The sequence below is a fragment of the Miscanthus floridulus genome, chromosome 3 (genome assembly GCF_019320115.1).
Source record: "Miscanthus floridulus cultivar M001 chromosome 3, ASM1932011v1, whole genome shotgun sequence".
NCBI classification, from domain to species: Eukaryota; Viridiplantae; Streptophyta; class Magnoliopsida; order Poales; family Poaceae; genus Miscanthus; species Miscanthus floridulus.
In genome coordinates, this window is record NC_089582.1 from 82,224,434 (window position 1) to 82,239,658 (window position 15,225).

Below are 15,225 nucleotides of genomic sequence, written 5' to 3' on the forward strand. Positions count from 1 at the left end.
ATATCTAGAGATACGAAACCCTAAGAAAGCAAGCAATAGATACAAAATTGGAAACGAGGGCTTGCTACCTTACGAACCGATGAATCGACGAGAAGAGGAATGAATCGGGGAACCACCGGATTGGCAATGCGAGGCAAGGGTTTGACGAGACAATGTTGCGCTGGATTGGGCATGGATCAGCGGCTAGGGTTCCGACAGGGCTCTAGATGCGACGCTGAAGCAGGGCAGGGGCACGACAGCGCTAGGGCATGGCGTGGGCGGCGGCGCTGGAGCACGGCGCGGGCGTGGACGGCGGGGGTAGGGCGCGGCGGCGTGGGGCTATGCAGCACGGCGGCGCGGGGAGTGGCACGGGCACAGCGAAGTTGGTGCGATGCGGGGCTAGGTCAAGGCGGCGCTGCGGTTATATGAGGTGGCCCACCGTGACATATAAGGAAACGAGGAAGAAGTCCTGAAACCGCATGTTGCCTATTGACCGAACGCTCCGGTGGCAGCGACCGGACGCTGCCACCCAGCGTCCGGTCGATTCCAAAGAGGTCCAAAACCCCTAGAATCACGACCGGACGCATCCGATCACAACTGACCGGACGCAGTCAGAGTCTGGTCCATCCTATCTCCATCGCCTTCGCTCAACCGGATGCAGGAACATCATCTGACCGAATGCTAAACAATAGAGTCCGGTCACTCCATCGCAGCAGGTTCACCTCCTGTGAACTGACCGAACGCTGGACTTCAGAGTCCGGTGCAACGTCCGGTCACTCTTTTTCCAGCAAATCTTCAAAGTCCTTCGTGCTGCCTGTTCCCAATCAAGTCCCAACTTTAATAAGATCCAAATAAACACCAATTGGGACTAATGTGAGTGACATCTCTCAAACCCTCAAAATTTTTAAAATATTTTATCTTAGGCTATAATTTTTTAAGAAAATAGGCAATAAGAGGGCAATTGAAGATAAACGACAAAGCAATATTTATGCATATGCAATGCAATACTTGAAAGTAAATCTAGTTGCTTGTCAAGTTTGATCCAAGGTTAAGCTTCTTCACACGCTTTACGACAGTTATCTTAACCATGTTAGACAAGCCCTAAGTGCATTACCATAAAGTAAACATGTTGTATATTACAATGCAATGCAAGGGACAACACAAGCTCATTTTTTAGTGAAGTTACTAAAATCAAGAACATTGAGCTCATTCCGCAATTGATAAAAAGTCACATCATCTAACGGTTTAGTGATGATATCCACCAATTAATCCTCGGTCCTTACACCTTCTAATGAAATATCATTATTTGCAACATGATCTCTAAGAAAGTGATGGCGCATATCTATGTGCTTAGTGCGAGAGTGTTGAACTAGATTATTTGCAAGTTTTACCGCGCTTTCATTGTCGCAAAGTGGTACGTTTTCTAGAACTACACCATAGTCTAGCAAAGTTTATTTCATGTAAAGAATTTATGCACAACAAGCACCCGTGGCAATGTATTCCGCATCGACGGTGGATAAAGCCACACTATTTTGTTTCTTGGAGGACCAAGACACAAGTGATCTACCAAGCAAATGGCATCCTCCGGATGTGCTTTTTCTATCAATTTTGCAACTAGCATAATCCAAATCGGAATATCCAACTAATTCAAATATAGCTCATTTGGGATATCAACGGCCAATGCTTGGTGTGTGCTTAAGATACCTAAGGATTCTTTTAACCGCAATCAAATGAGTTTCCTTAGGATTAGCTTAAAATCTAGCATACATACACACACTAAATATGATGTCGGACTTAGATGCGGTTAAATATAACAAGCTACCAATCATAAAGCGGTAGAGAGTTTGATCAACCATGTTACCTCCCTCATCTAGGTCGAGATATCCATTAGTTGGCATTGGTGTCTTGATTGACTTACATTCATCTATCTTGAATCTCTTGAGAAGATCATTTGTATATTTCTCTTGAGAGATGAAAATCCCTTCTCTTATTTGTTTGACTTGAAAACGAAGAAAGAATATAAGCTCTTCAATCATTGACATCTCAAACTCTTTCGACATCAAATCACCAAACTCTTTACAAGAATCTTCATGTGATGATCCAAAGATGATATCATCAACATATACTTAACAAATAAAGATATATTCATCAAGCTTCTTGGTGAATAGTGTGGTGTCGACCTTCCTAATGGTGAAGCCCTTCTCAATGAGGAAGTCCCGAAGACGCTCATAACAAGCTCTAGGGGCTTGCTTGAGCCCATTTAACATCTTGGACAACCTATAAATATGATTAGGATATCTAGGGTCTTTAAACCCGAGAGGTTGATCAACATAAACTAGTTCATTAATAAAGCTATTTAAAAATGCACTTTTCATATTCATTTAATATAGTTTCATTTTATGATGTGATGCATATACAAGGAGGATATGAATGGCTTCTAATCTTACAAACAGTGCAAAGGTCTCTTCAAAATCCAAACCTTCAACTTGAGAGAACCCCTTTGCAACTAGTCTTGTCTCGTTCCTCACAACAATGCCTTGATCATCTTGCTTGTTGTGGAACACTCATTTTGTTCCAATGACTCTTGCACCTTATGGTCGCTCTTCAAGAGTCCAAACTTCATTTTGGGTGAAGTTGTTCAACTCTTAATGCATGACATTTATCCAATCCGGATCTTGAAGAGTTTTTTCTACCTTATTAGGCTCAAAGCAAGAGACAAAAGAGTAATGTTCAATAAATGAAACAAACTTTGAGATTGAGTCATTACTCTCTTTGATGGACTCCCTATGATGAGATCTTGTGGATGAACTTGTAGTAGAGGTAAATTTCTTCTATCAACCATTTGAGGGGGAGGTTGCGGAGCATCAATATATTGTGCTTGTACCACTATTTGCTCATGGGAGATAAGAGTATCTTCATTTTCTACCATCCCATCTTTTTCACCATCTTGTGGCACACTTGATGAAGAATGAGGATTGATCACTTGTACATCATCTTCATCATCATTAGGCTTAATGTCTTCAACCGAAATGTTCTTCGTAACCTCCCTCAATGGTTCATCACCTACATCATCAAGATTCTCATGTGTTCCTTGGGGGCCATTAGATTCATCAAATTCCACATCATATGTTTCTTCAAACAAGCCGGTGGCATGATTAAATACTCTATATGCTTTGGACTTTAATGAGTAACCAACAAGAAAACTAATATCACAACGTCTTTGGAACTTTCCTAGGTATTGCCGCTTCTTATAGATGTAGCATTTGCAAACAAACACCCTAAAGAATGAGACGTCCAGCTAAGAAACTTTTGAAAGAATAGGCGGTTGGATGCATAGTATGTGGTGTTGATAGCTTCCGCCCATAGAGCTTCGAGAGTGTTGTACTCATCAAGCATTGTTCTTGCAAGAGTGATCAATGTCCGGTTCTTCCTCTCAACTACACCATTTTGTTGAGGAGTATATGTTGCGGAGACCTCATGCTTGATCTCAACTTCATCACAATAGGCTTCTATGTTTGTGTTGTCAAATTCTTTGCCACTGTCACTTCTAATCTTCTTGAGCTTCACTTCAAATTCATTTTGTGCTCTCTTGGCAAACTTCTTGAAGCATGATACAACTTCGGATTTGTCATGAAGAAAGAATACTCATGTGTATCTTGAATAGTCATCAACAATCATAAGACAATAAAGATTTCCTCTCAAATTCTTGTATGTTGTTGGTCCAAATAAGTCCATGTGAAGGAGTTCTAACACTCTTGTGGTTGACATGAAAGCTTTTGTTAGATGAGTATTTGCAACTTGCTTGCTGGTTTGACATGCACTACAAAGCTTGTCCTTCTCAAACTTCACATCTTTCAACCCTCTCACCAAATCATTCTTCATTAGCTTCTTGAGTGAGCTCATCCCAACATGACCAAGTCTTCTATGCCATAGTCACCCAAGTGTTGTTTTGGTGAATAGACAAGTCTTTAAATTATCATCTTCGGAGGTGAAGTCCACTAAATATAGGTTGTTGTATCTAAATCCTTTGAATGTCACTTTATCATCATTCTTCTTAGATACAACAACTTTCTTCTCGGTAAACAAGCAATGGAAGCCAAGATCACATAATTGTCCAACGGATAGCAAGTTGAAGTTCAATGAAGCAACATATAGCACATTTTAGATAGAATGATCATTTGATATTACCACTTTGCCCAATCCTTTAACCTTGCCCTTTGAATTATCTTTAAATGTGATTCTTTCTTGTCCATCTACTTCTTCATCTAGTGAGGTGAACATACGAGGATCACCGATCATATGTTGTGTGCAACCACTATCAATAACCCAATGACTTCCCCTAGTCTTGTAGTTCACCTACACACAATAGATCAAGCTTTAGGAACCCAAACTTGTTGAGGGTCCTTCACCTTTTCAACAAGTGACTTTGCTACCCAAATTTTCTTAGACCTATTCTTGTTGGGAGGTCCTAAGAATATGACTTTCATCTTCCCACTAGAATCCTTTCTAAGCATGTAATGAGCATTGAAGGCAAAAGGTCTAGCATGCTTGGGCAAGGGTTGTGGTGGTGGAGTTTGGCACTCATGAGCAAAGTGACCTTCTTGTCCACACTCAAAACATCCCTTTGGCTTTGACTTTGACTTGTGTTGTTGTTGAGCTAGAGCCTTCTTCTCTTGGTTTGCCAAGTACCCAATGTCACTTCTATCCATCTTCATAACGGTGTTCATTAGTAGCTCACTTTGAAGATGCTTGTCTCTTGTGAACTTGCTTAATCCAATCTTGAGATGCTCTTTCTCCAATTTAAGCTTCTTGTTCTCTTTCTTGAGTACATCATTATTTTTCTCTTCCTTGAGCTTCTTGTTCTCTTCTTTTAACTTATCATTCTCAAAAATCAAATCACCATCATGATCAAGAGTTTTTAATACTATGGTGTTGGTGGATTTGAGCTCTTCAAGATCTTTCTTTAGCTTTTCATTGTCATTCTTGAGCTTGACAAAATCATCATAATCTTCAGTCTCAACCACTTGCTTGCCCTTACTATTAGAACTTTGCTCAATGCTCTCAATGATCAAATCATCACATGATGTGGCTATATCAATCTTAACATCATTGTTAGTAGCATCATGTGGCTCATTGGATAAATATTCTTGAGCAATGATAAGATTATCATGATTAATCTTAAAAGTATTATATTCTTCTTTTAGCATGTTGTGGCTAGTGATGAGCTCATTGTGTATCCCCTCAAGTTTATCATGTTTTTCTTTAAGCTCTTTCTTAGAAGATTTGAACTCCTTGAGTTTGGATGATATAACATCATTTGCTTCTCTAAGCTCAACACTAGCCTTTTCGGCTACATCACATTTAGCTAAAAGAGAATCATTCTTAGCTTCTAGTTTTTCATTCTTAACTCTACTCTTTCTAATGATCTTCTTGTATTGATTTAGCAATTTAACAAGATCATCATAAGAAGGCGATTCAAATTCATCATCATCATTGCTAGTACGTTCATCACCACTACTATCATCATTTGATACCTTGCGATCATCCTTGGCCATAAGGCATAGGTGTGTAGAGGATGATGGCGGTGGTGGTGGTGAAGATGATGAAGAGTCAATAATAATGACAGTCACCTTCTCGTTGTCACTATCATCATCGGATGAGCCACTAGATGAATCAATGTCTATGAGCCAATCACCGACGATGTATGCATTTCTACTTTTCTTCTTCTTGTGAAAATCCTTTTTCTTGCCATCTCTCTTCTTGTATGGTTTGTTTTTCTTCTTTTCATCTTCTTCTTCATTGCTTGAGTCATCTTTCTTGCCCTTGTACTTGTTCTTAAACTTGTCTTTCTTGGGCTTGGTGCATTGGTGTGCTAGATGACCAAGTTCTCCACAATTGTAGCAATTCATCTCAGAGTTTGGCTTCCTTCTAGAGCTAGTGAAGAACTTCTTTTTGCCATCAAACTTAATGCCACTCTTGTTGAGCTTCTTTAGCATCTTGGCGGTTCTTCTCACCATGAGAGCAAGACTTGCATCATCAATTTCATCATCACTTGAGCTCTCATACTCAAGCCTTGCTTTGTCCTTCTCTTGACTAGCTTTGAATGCTAAGTCTTTTTCTTTCTTCTTAGTAGAGGATGAGCCATCTTGTGGTGTGATGTGCATGTACATCTCATGAGCATTGATCTTTCCTAAGATTTGTATTGGTGTAGTGGTGGAAAGATCACCTTGATGAAGTGCGGTCACAATATATCTATATTTATCAATATGGAGAACACTCAAGATTTTTCTTACAACATCGGATGGTTGCATTTGAGTGAGTCCAAACCCATTGACTTTCTCTACAAGAACATTCAAACGTGCGTACATCTCATTAGCACATTCTTTAGGAAGCATCGCAAAAGAGTTAAGCTTTTTCATGACAAGATGATAGTGTTCCTCACGCTCACTCTTTGTTCCCTCATGGAGCACACAAACGTCCAACCATAGTGCATGGGCGTCCTTGTGGTTCCTCACCCGGTTAAACACATCTTTACAAAGGCCTCTAAAGATGGTGTTTCGAGTCTTTGCATTCTATTTCTCATAATTTACCTCATCGCCTTGTAGGTGTGTAGCATCCCGAGGTTTTGAGAAGCCTTGTGAGGCGGCTCTAAGTATTCCAACATCTAGAGCTTCTAAATACGTCTCCATGCGGATTTTCCAATATGAAAAATCATCCCCCTTAAAGATTGGAGGAGGTCCATCCCAATAAGACATCTTTCTCTAGACGGTTAAGCATAATTCGTGAGAATGAGGCTCTGATACCAATTGAAAGGATCAAGATGCCTAAGAGGGGGGATGAATTGGGTTAATTCGAAATTTCTTTGTAATAATTAAGTCCTACGGTTAGCTCAATTAACCCCTTATGCCTAGAAAGTATTTCTATTTATTTACTACACAAAAGTTTAGCAACCAATGTTCTAATCCTACTCTAGCATGGCAATTCTATGAATGTAAATGACAAGAATTGAATTGCTCAAAGTAAATGCACAAAGTAAAGAGAGAAGGAGGAACACGACGATGTTTTGTCGAGGTATCGGAGAGTCGCCACTCCCCACTAGTCCTTGTTGGAGCACCCGCGCAAGGGTGTAGCTCCCCCTTGATCCACGCAAGGATCAAGTGCTCTCTATGGGTTGATTCTTTGACACTCCGTCGTGGTGAATCACCCACAACCGCTCACAACTTGAGTTGGGTCATCCACAAGCTCTGCCGGATGATCACCAAGCTCCCAATCAGCACCAAGCCGTCTAGGTGATGGCGATCACCAAGAGTAACAAGCACAAATTCTCACTTGACCACGATAAGCCCAATGAGAAGGGTGGATGCACACTTTGCTACTCTTGCTTTCACTAATGAGGGCTCTCTTTGGGTTTCTCAAATCTTAATCACCTTACTAGGACATTGCTCTTCTTGGCACTCTCAAAGATGTTTCTTAGCTGTTGGAATGAGCAAAAGTACCCCCTCATACTAATGGAGGAAGTATTTATAACCTTGGTTGAAAAACGAACCGTTATATGCCTCTACGGGGTGACCGGACGCTCTGATCTGTTCTCCCCGAACTCTAGTGTTTAAGTTGTGATCGGACGCTGGACAGCGTCCGATCAGCACTGACCGGACGCGTCCGATCATGATTTTCCCTCTCTGGAACTTTACTGGAGTCGACCAGACGCTGGCACCCAGCGTCCGGTCACCCACATCTCAGCGTCCGGTCGCGTCCAGACGATTTCACCTTGATCAAATGAACTGATCGGACTCTGCACCAGCGTCCGGTCACACCAGAATGAGCGTCTAGTTAGTATTTGATTCTCCATTCACTTTCAACTCACGATCATATGTGAATGAAGTTTGCTCCAATGGATCTAAGGGCTTTTTAGGAGCTACCTAGTGCTAGATTTAGCAAGTGTGCACCACACCTAACTCATTAGACTCACCTAGGTCAAGCTATCTGTTCATACCCCCCTTAATAGTATGGCCAAAGGAAAAACAAAGTCTTAAACTACTCTAAGTGTCTCCTCAATACCAAACGACACTTAGAACTAGTCCATCCTTAACCTTGTCATCCATCCTTTGAAAACCGAAACGATTTCCATCGTAGGGGCATGACCACCATGATAGCCCAATCGATCTCCATTACCGTGACCTAACTTAATTGCCTCTGCAAAACACACGTTAGTCACAGTAATCACGTATTGTTATTAATCACCGAAACCCAACTAGGAGCCTAGATGCTTTCAAGTGGGACACGTCGTCGACAAGGAGGAAGAATTGTCGGCCTCTAGGTGTAGCCAGTGTCAAGGGGCCATAGAGGTTGCCATGCACAAGCTTTAGCTTCTCCTTGGTGCGAAAGCTCGCCTGGCGGGGGAAAGGGAGCCGCTGCTGCTTGGTGAGGACGCAAGTGTCGCAGAACTGCTCCACATGCTCGACTCGCGGCATGCCCTGCACCATCTCCTTGTTGCCGAGCTACTTCAGGGCCTCGAACTTGAGGTGCCCAAAGTGCTCGTGCCATTGCCAGGCATCATCGTTGCGACGAGCTGCAAGACAGAGGGGTTGCGCCACCTACACGTGAAGGACATAGAGGCGGTTGCTCCCCCTAGAAGGCGGCGATGGCGATCCTAGATGCGTAGGACCCTGTGCTCGATCTCCACAGGTGAGCCGTTCTCATCCAGCTGTCCCAAGCAGATGATGGAGTTCGTCAGCGTGGGGATGTAGTAGACGCCGGTGCTCGTCGGTCTTGGCGGTGAAGACGACGGAGCCGACGCCCTTGATCTCCATAGCGGAGGCATCCCCGAACTTGAGGAGCCTCGCACGCTGGAGTCCAAGTCGGAGAAGTACTCCCGCCGCCCGGTCGTGTGGTGGGTGGCGTCGGTGTCGAGGTACCAATCGTCGATCTTGTCGCCACCGGACTCGTTGCCGAGGAAGACGTGGGCCTATGGCTCGTCGAGGTGGAGGAGCACGGTGGTGGCCAGCGCGGGAGCGGAGTGCAGCCCGATGCTCTCGTGTACGAGGAACACAGCCGGCTCATCACCCTCCTGCGCTTGCATGACGTGTGACTGACCGCCACGCTTCGCCTGGCGGTAGTCCTTGGCCCAGTGGCCGGTCCTGCCGCAGTTCTTGCACGTGTCGTCGTGGGTAGCCTTGCGTTTGCCATCAACGCCATCAGGAGCACGACCACGTGCCTTGTCTTGCTTGCACGGTCGACGCTTGCAGCTGCTCGACGAACCCGAGGCCTCCCCCTTCTTCCGCTCCCGCTGGCGGGTGAGCCATTGCTCCTCGATGAAGAGAAGCTTGCCACCGATGGTGACCGACTCTGAGGGAGGTAGCTGCTCGCGGACTCACGGTTGTCGATGGCCTTAAGGCGACCCATGACCTCGATCGATAGCTCGGAGAAGTCTAGTAGCATCTCGATCACTATACGCGACCTGCGAGTACTTCTTGGGGACGACGCGGAGGAACTTCTCGATGGCTCTGTCCTCATCGATGTCATCGTCGTTGTACCGCGCCAACTGCTGCATCTAGGTGGTACCATACCGCGTCCCACATGTGTCGTGCCTGCATCTTCATTTTCATCAGCATGGAGCACTCGGCTTAGTTGGTCTTGGTGAGCATGGGCCATCCGTCGCCGGCGTCCTTGAAGATGGTCTGGACGACGGGAGGGGAGTTACACCGGTCACGGCGACCACGGCGCTGGTCCGAGGAAGGGAAGACGCGCCGCCTGCGAGGGCTCCACGTGCCAGCTTTTCATCCACACTGCTCCTGGTCGAAGTCTTGCTCCACTTCCAGCCGCGCTGCCTGCTCCCGCAGTAACTGCGCCTCCAGTGCACGGTCGACTCACGGCTCCCACCAGTGGTCGCGTCCACCGAGCCCGTCCAGGTGGCCCGTGTCTCGTCCGCCTGCGTCCGCTCGTGCTGCCCATGCACCAGCGTCCGCGTCGGCCCGCACGCCTGCGTTTCGTGGCTTCCGTGCTGTCCGCGCGTGTCGAAGCCACGCCGGTCCGCGCCCCGTAGCTCGTGGCCGTCCGCCTCGCCGCGCAGGGCAGCAGCAGCGTATGCCGTTGCTCAGGTAGCCGCCACCACCTGGGCAGCCATCGCAGCAGCCGCGAGCTGCTCCACCCGAGCAGCTGCCGCTCTCTGCCTCCTCTAGTGTGGCGATGCGGCCTGCAAGCGCACGCGCCTCTGCGTCGCGCTCGCGGTCTGCCTCCGCATCCGCTAGCCGCTGCGCGCGCTCCCGTGCTGCTGCCGCCCGCTCACGCTCTGCCTCCGCACGCCGCTCGCGCGCAGCCGCCTACCGGCGTCGCCCTGCAGAGGTTGAGCTCTCGACGGAGGAGTGGGAAGAGTGGGAGCGGGAGTGGCTGGCCATGGCCGGATTATGATGGGTAGGGGTAGGGTAGAACCCGGATGAACTTAGGCTCTAGATAACATTTGTTAGAACCAAAGCACAGATTTGGGGCTAGATTTTGATTTCATTAGCCTTACCACAAACATGGTAGGTTGGGGATACATATAGGGTAGCATACTTGGTCCTTAAGAAAGGATTACAACATATTCTAAGTAGATGCTAAAGCAAGATAAGAAGATAAGGCGCTGACATATGCACCAACTAGTCCTAAGATAAGCATCCTAGATAGATAACAATAAGACTTATGCTTTCAGAGACAACCACCCAAGTGGGGGAGCCAGGATTTCATGGCTGGGTATTCCAAGCACAAAAAATTTCCGATGCTTATGCAATAGTAATAATGGACAAAACTAGTATAAAATTGATTCTAGTGCACAGCTCAAGTAGTATATATATAATTTTCTTAAAATATATGCTAGGTAAATTATTTATTTACCCTGGTAACAAGACACCAGGCAAACTAATCCTGGTGTCACCCCTGGTAATAATCAAAGTATAAATTCTTTATCTACGTTACAAGAAAAACAATGCAACATTTCTTAAAAAAAAGAACACAATGCAACAACAACAAAAAAAGAAAACAAAACCTTCAATTCTTACTCTGAAGAATCAAGAATGGATCTGGGGTCTTTTGTGTTCGTCGTGCTGTTGCTTCAAGCCGCAGATGAGAGAGGTGCCGAGGGGGAGGGTCGGACACTTGGACGCCGGAGCCGAGGGGAGCCTGCAAAGACCATTGACCGCCGCCGCCGCCGCCAGAGTAGTGCTGGGCGCAAGGCGCTGCCGCGTTCCCGACTGCCAGAGGGCCAATGGGCGAGGGGCCGACCGGGCGAGGGCTGAAGGGCCGAGGGGGAGAGCCGACCTGCCGTGCCGCCGCCCGCCGGTGCAGCCGCCGCCCTTCCGATCGATGCGAGTGACGGACAAGAGCAAGAGACAGAAGAGACAGGGACAGGAGTACGGTCGATGGGTTTCTGTCTTTCTGAGTTCATAGGCTGCTGCTATTAGTTGTTCTACTGGGCTTATGGGCTACATATTTGTAACATTCAACAAACTAACATGCTATATCATTATACATGTATACATATATTTATGTTTATCACAAAAATCATGGGTATTCCATGGAATACAGGGGCATACCCCTGGCGCCGCCCGTGCGACCCATGACGGCCCCTCATTCCCTGTCCCCCACTAGCTGCAGATGAACTTTTGTATTGTTCTGATTAATTTGAGAATATAATGGTCATGTTCGGCTTATCCCATATTCGGCTTCTTTTTTCAGCCGGAAGAATGTTTTTGTCTCACAACAATTCAGCCGGAACAGTGTTTTTCAGCAAGTTTCAGACCAGCGAACGGGGTCAATTCATGCAGTTAATATGATTTTTTTTGGTTCCTTTAGTTTTGCGGGTCATCTCATCGGAAGGCACGTGTTGGCACAGGACACAGAACCTATATAATTTTATTCCTCTGTTCCAAGTCTTCAACTGTTCGTGGGTGGCTGGATTCCTTCTTATCCTAGATGAATTGGCAGCATTCTCTGTACATAAATTGGTTAGTGTATAGATTGTTTATTTAGGAGTTTAATCCTAGTTATTTGTTTATCAGCTCTGCTCCTTGTTCTGTTTATTTTTGTGCTACTTTTACCTTTTTCTGATATTTAAAATAGAAGTTACCATTCTTTTCTTCTAACTGTTTGTCACTGCTACTTACAGGTTTGGGTTTCCATTAAAATGATCACACCATGACTGAATGTGCATAGTTTACTTTATCTTCTTAACTGCATTTCTCCTCAACCTTGTAACTGGTCCAAGTAGAGCATGCTATATTCCTGGTACTAACTGGTAAACAATCACAGCTGATATGAGCATCATGGTGTCAACCTTATCATGTTTCTGTAAGTGCGAAACTGCTTGTTGTCTTTATAATGTGTCTCATAGACTCATCGCCTTTTTTATGAGTATCTTAGCTGCATGAGCTAGCAGAATAGCAGTTGCTTCATTATGTATAGCTAAGTATATGTCAACCACCAATGCTTAAAAAACATTTCTGACATTAGATATGGTATTAATCAAACTCATTCTCACCTTTTTTCTCTCGACGCTTGATGATCTAGACCAACAATAGATATGATTGTAAATAAGATTCATTGTCTATTTATTTACCCAATGAATATCCTATCTGCACTGTACATGATTTTGTGGAAACACTGTTTACAAAGTAAAAATAATTATATATATCGTGATACTTTAGCCGACAGTACTAATAATATTCCTGTTTCTCTTTATCGGCATAGCTCTTCTGCGAATTGTACATTCTTGTAGCCTTGTAGGAATCTCTCTATATCGTGGATTTTGTGTTGTCTGGGACAAGCATCTCAATATGTGTCTCCGACATTGTAAATAAAATTGGTTAGTACATTTTATCTCTACCATGCATTCACCTGTCATTGAGAATTTAAATTCACATTCTTCCCCTTGATATTCGGTTACTATGTGCTTTTCTCTTGTTAATCTTTGAGTAGTTCAATCTAGTACTAGAGTTGATGCAACTATTGATAGGCAGAAATTTTGTCACAGTGCCCTGTTGAGTGAGTAGCAGTTTCATAGCGCTTCTTCACTTGTAAACCTGCAGAAACAAGCTGCATTCTCAGCACTTTCTGCTTCGATACTTACATTCCTAATTTACTTGTTCTTCAGATACCATAGTGATCCCAAGGTGGCTGCATCGACTGGATGTAAATGTCATTGTCTTGTTCAAGAAAATATACCCTAAAATGAGTTTAGAATATCTTCTCAGCTCGTAGAGCTTTCTTGAATTACTTGCCTGTTGCCTTGAGGTATTGCTGCAGAATATAATTTGCATCCATACATTTTCAATTCAGAAACTACTTATAGTTCTGATGTTTGATGTTGCATTTTTGGCTCAACATAGGATGGATATGTTCTTCGTTGATGGTAAAGTATATTCTGCTCTTCTGTCAACTTGGTTGACTAATGGAGCACAATGTAGCATATATTGGTATGTATTCCACAGTACTCGAACTCATTCATGTTTTGATTAGACAGAGATAGGAGCTAACGTTGAATAGTTTTGAACTAGGATTTGTTCTCTAGGTAAGCTCCGTGGGATTCTCGTAATTAACATAACAGAACATTGCTCGAATTAGACTGCTCTTTTCAGTATCAAGCTTCCTATGTCTGATCAGAATTAGACAAAAGGATACCAAAAAGTCATGCTTGCTGATGATTTATATCATTTCAACTGCCGAACTGTACATTTGCAAATGTCTATTTGTTTTAGATTATATGTAGGGTTATGGAGACAACCACACATGATGGTTTCTCATCCCCTGTCCCCCAGTAGCTGCAGATGAACTTTCGTATTCATTCTGATTAATTTGAAGCAGCTAATATGATATATTTTTTTTATGTTCCTTAAGTTTTGCGGGTCATCTCAACGGAAGATGTGTGGGCTCATAGAACCTATATAATTTTATTCCTCTGTTCCAAGTCTTCAACTGTTCCTGGGTGGCTGGATTCTTTCTTAGACTGTCTCCAACAAGTAACTCATATGGGCACCCAAACCCAAAATGGGTAGCAAGAGATCAAAAATCAGCCTCCAACAGAGTACCTATACGGGAGACCTATTTTGGGTTGCCTGAGAGGCACAACCCAAATATGGGCATCCTCTCTCCTGAAAACCCATTTGCAGAAAGGATTCTCTTTTGGGTCTTATTGTTGGAGAAGATGCCGAATATGTATTGAACCTTTTGCCTGTAGCGCTACCCAAAGGACGAATGAGTCTTGTATTTTGGGTGTTGTCGTTGGAGATAGCCTTCGAAGCTGACAGCCCACAGCAGCTTTTCCACAGCTTTCAGTTTTTCTACAGCTTTCAGTTTTTCTACAGCTCACAGCCCACAGCAGCTTTTCCACAGCTCACAGCCCACAGCAGCTTTTTCCCACAGCCACAGCTCAACCAAACAGGGCCTAAGTCACCCTCAAAGCTGAAAGCATGCTCAAATGCGTATGAATGTCCCTTGCGCTCCAATCTCCAGACAATTTTGTCAGAGCAATCAAAGAAACTGACAACTGTTTGCTATATGAGGAGAGCAGATTATGTTCCTTGTAATGTATTTCTGGGAAATTATGCGAAATGTTTCAGAATGTATGTTTGCAACCTTTTTTATCTATGCAAGATATCGTTTGTGTTCTAGTATGATGAGTTGCTGACCTCGGTCAAAGGAAAACTGAATGATCAAAGGTAAAGAATTTGTCATTCACAGTCACCACCTTTAGTGATAACAATTAACAAGAGACATCTTTGCCAAATGGCATGCGTCACCTTGCAAGCACTGTGTATATATTTCCTTGAATTCTGCAGAGTTTCTGTTTTATTGGTATATTCTGCAGAACAGTTTCGTCTAATGCCGTATTAACAAATTCCACTTGCACTGAACTAGTATAAGAGAGGCCTGTACATGGGCTGGTTTATGCGGTTTTTGCGTAAAAACCGACCCAGAACAAAATGATGCTGGTACGACGGTTTCGAACCCACGGTCTGGACTCTGGAGTTGGAAGTCGTTGCGCTGTTCATGGGCGCCGTCCGCCGGCGAGCCTCCGATGCTGCGGTTGAACTCAACCACGCTCCCCTCACCATCCGTTGAGTAATTTGGAACGGAGGGACTACCGAATAGCATTATATTTTCCTTGTACAAATTATATAGGAAAATAGTTTTTTGTCATACGTCATCGTTGCACGAGATCTTGTGTTTGCATATTATCATCAAATGCATATCTCAACCTAATAATAATCTATATCT

At 44.2% G+C, this 15,225-nt stretch overlaps 1 protein-coding gene across 6 annotated transcripts in view; it reads left to right on the plus strand.

Moving 5' to 3' along the window:
- LOC136541834 (uncharacterized) overlaps positions 1-14,618 on the plus strand; it is a 49,711-nt gene extending 35,093 nt beyond the window's left edge. For 2 of the 6 annotated variants that reach the window (XR_010780497.1, XR_010780498.1), the window contains 5 exons: positions 11,689-11,957; positions 12,119-12,300; positions 13,103-13,242; positions 13,338-13,424; positions 13,846-14,618. Coding sequence is in view for 3 of the 6 variants with exons in the window: in XM_066533956.1 (XP_066390053.1) it covers positions 12,119-12,151 (33 nt within the window). In the remaining 3 variants the exon portion in view is untranslated. Of the gene's footprint in view, positions 1-11,377; positions 11,958-12,118; positions 12,301-12,699; positions 12,815-13,102; positions 13,243-13,337; positions 13,425-13,505 lie in introns of those variants that run through there. The other 4 variants (XM_066533956.1, XR_010780503.1, XM_066533957.1 and 1 more) reach the window with 4 other exon arrangements.
- Positions 14,619-15,225: the final 607 nt, after the last annotated feature.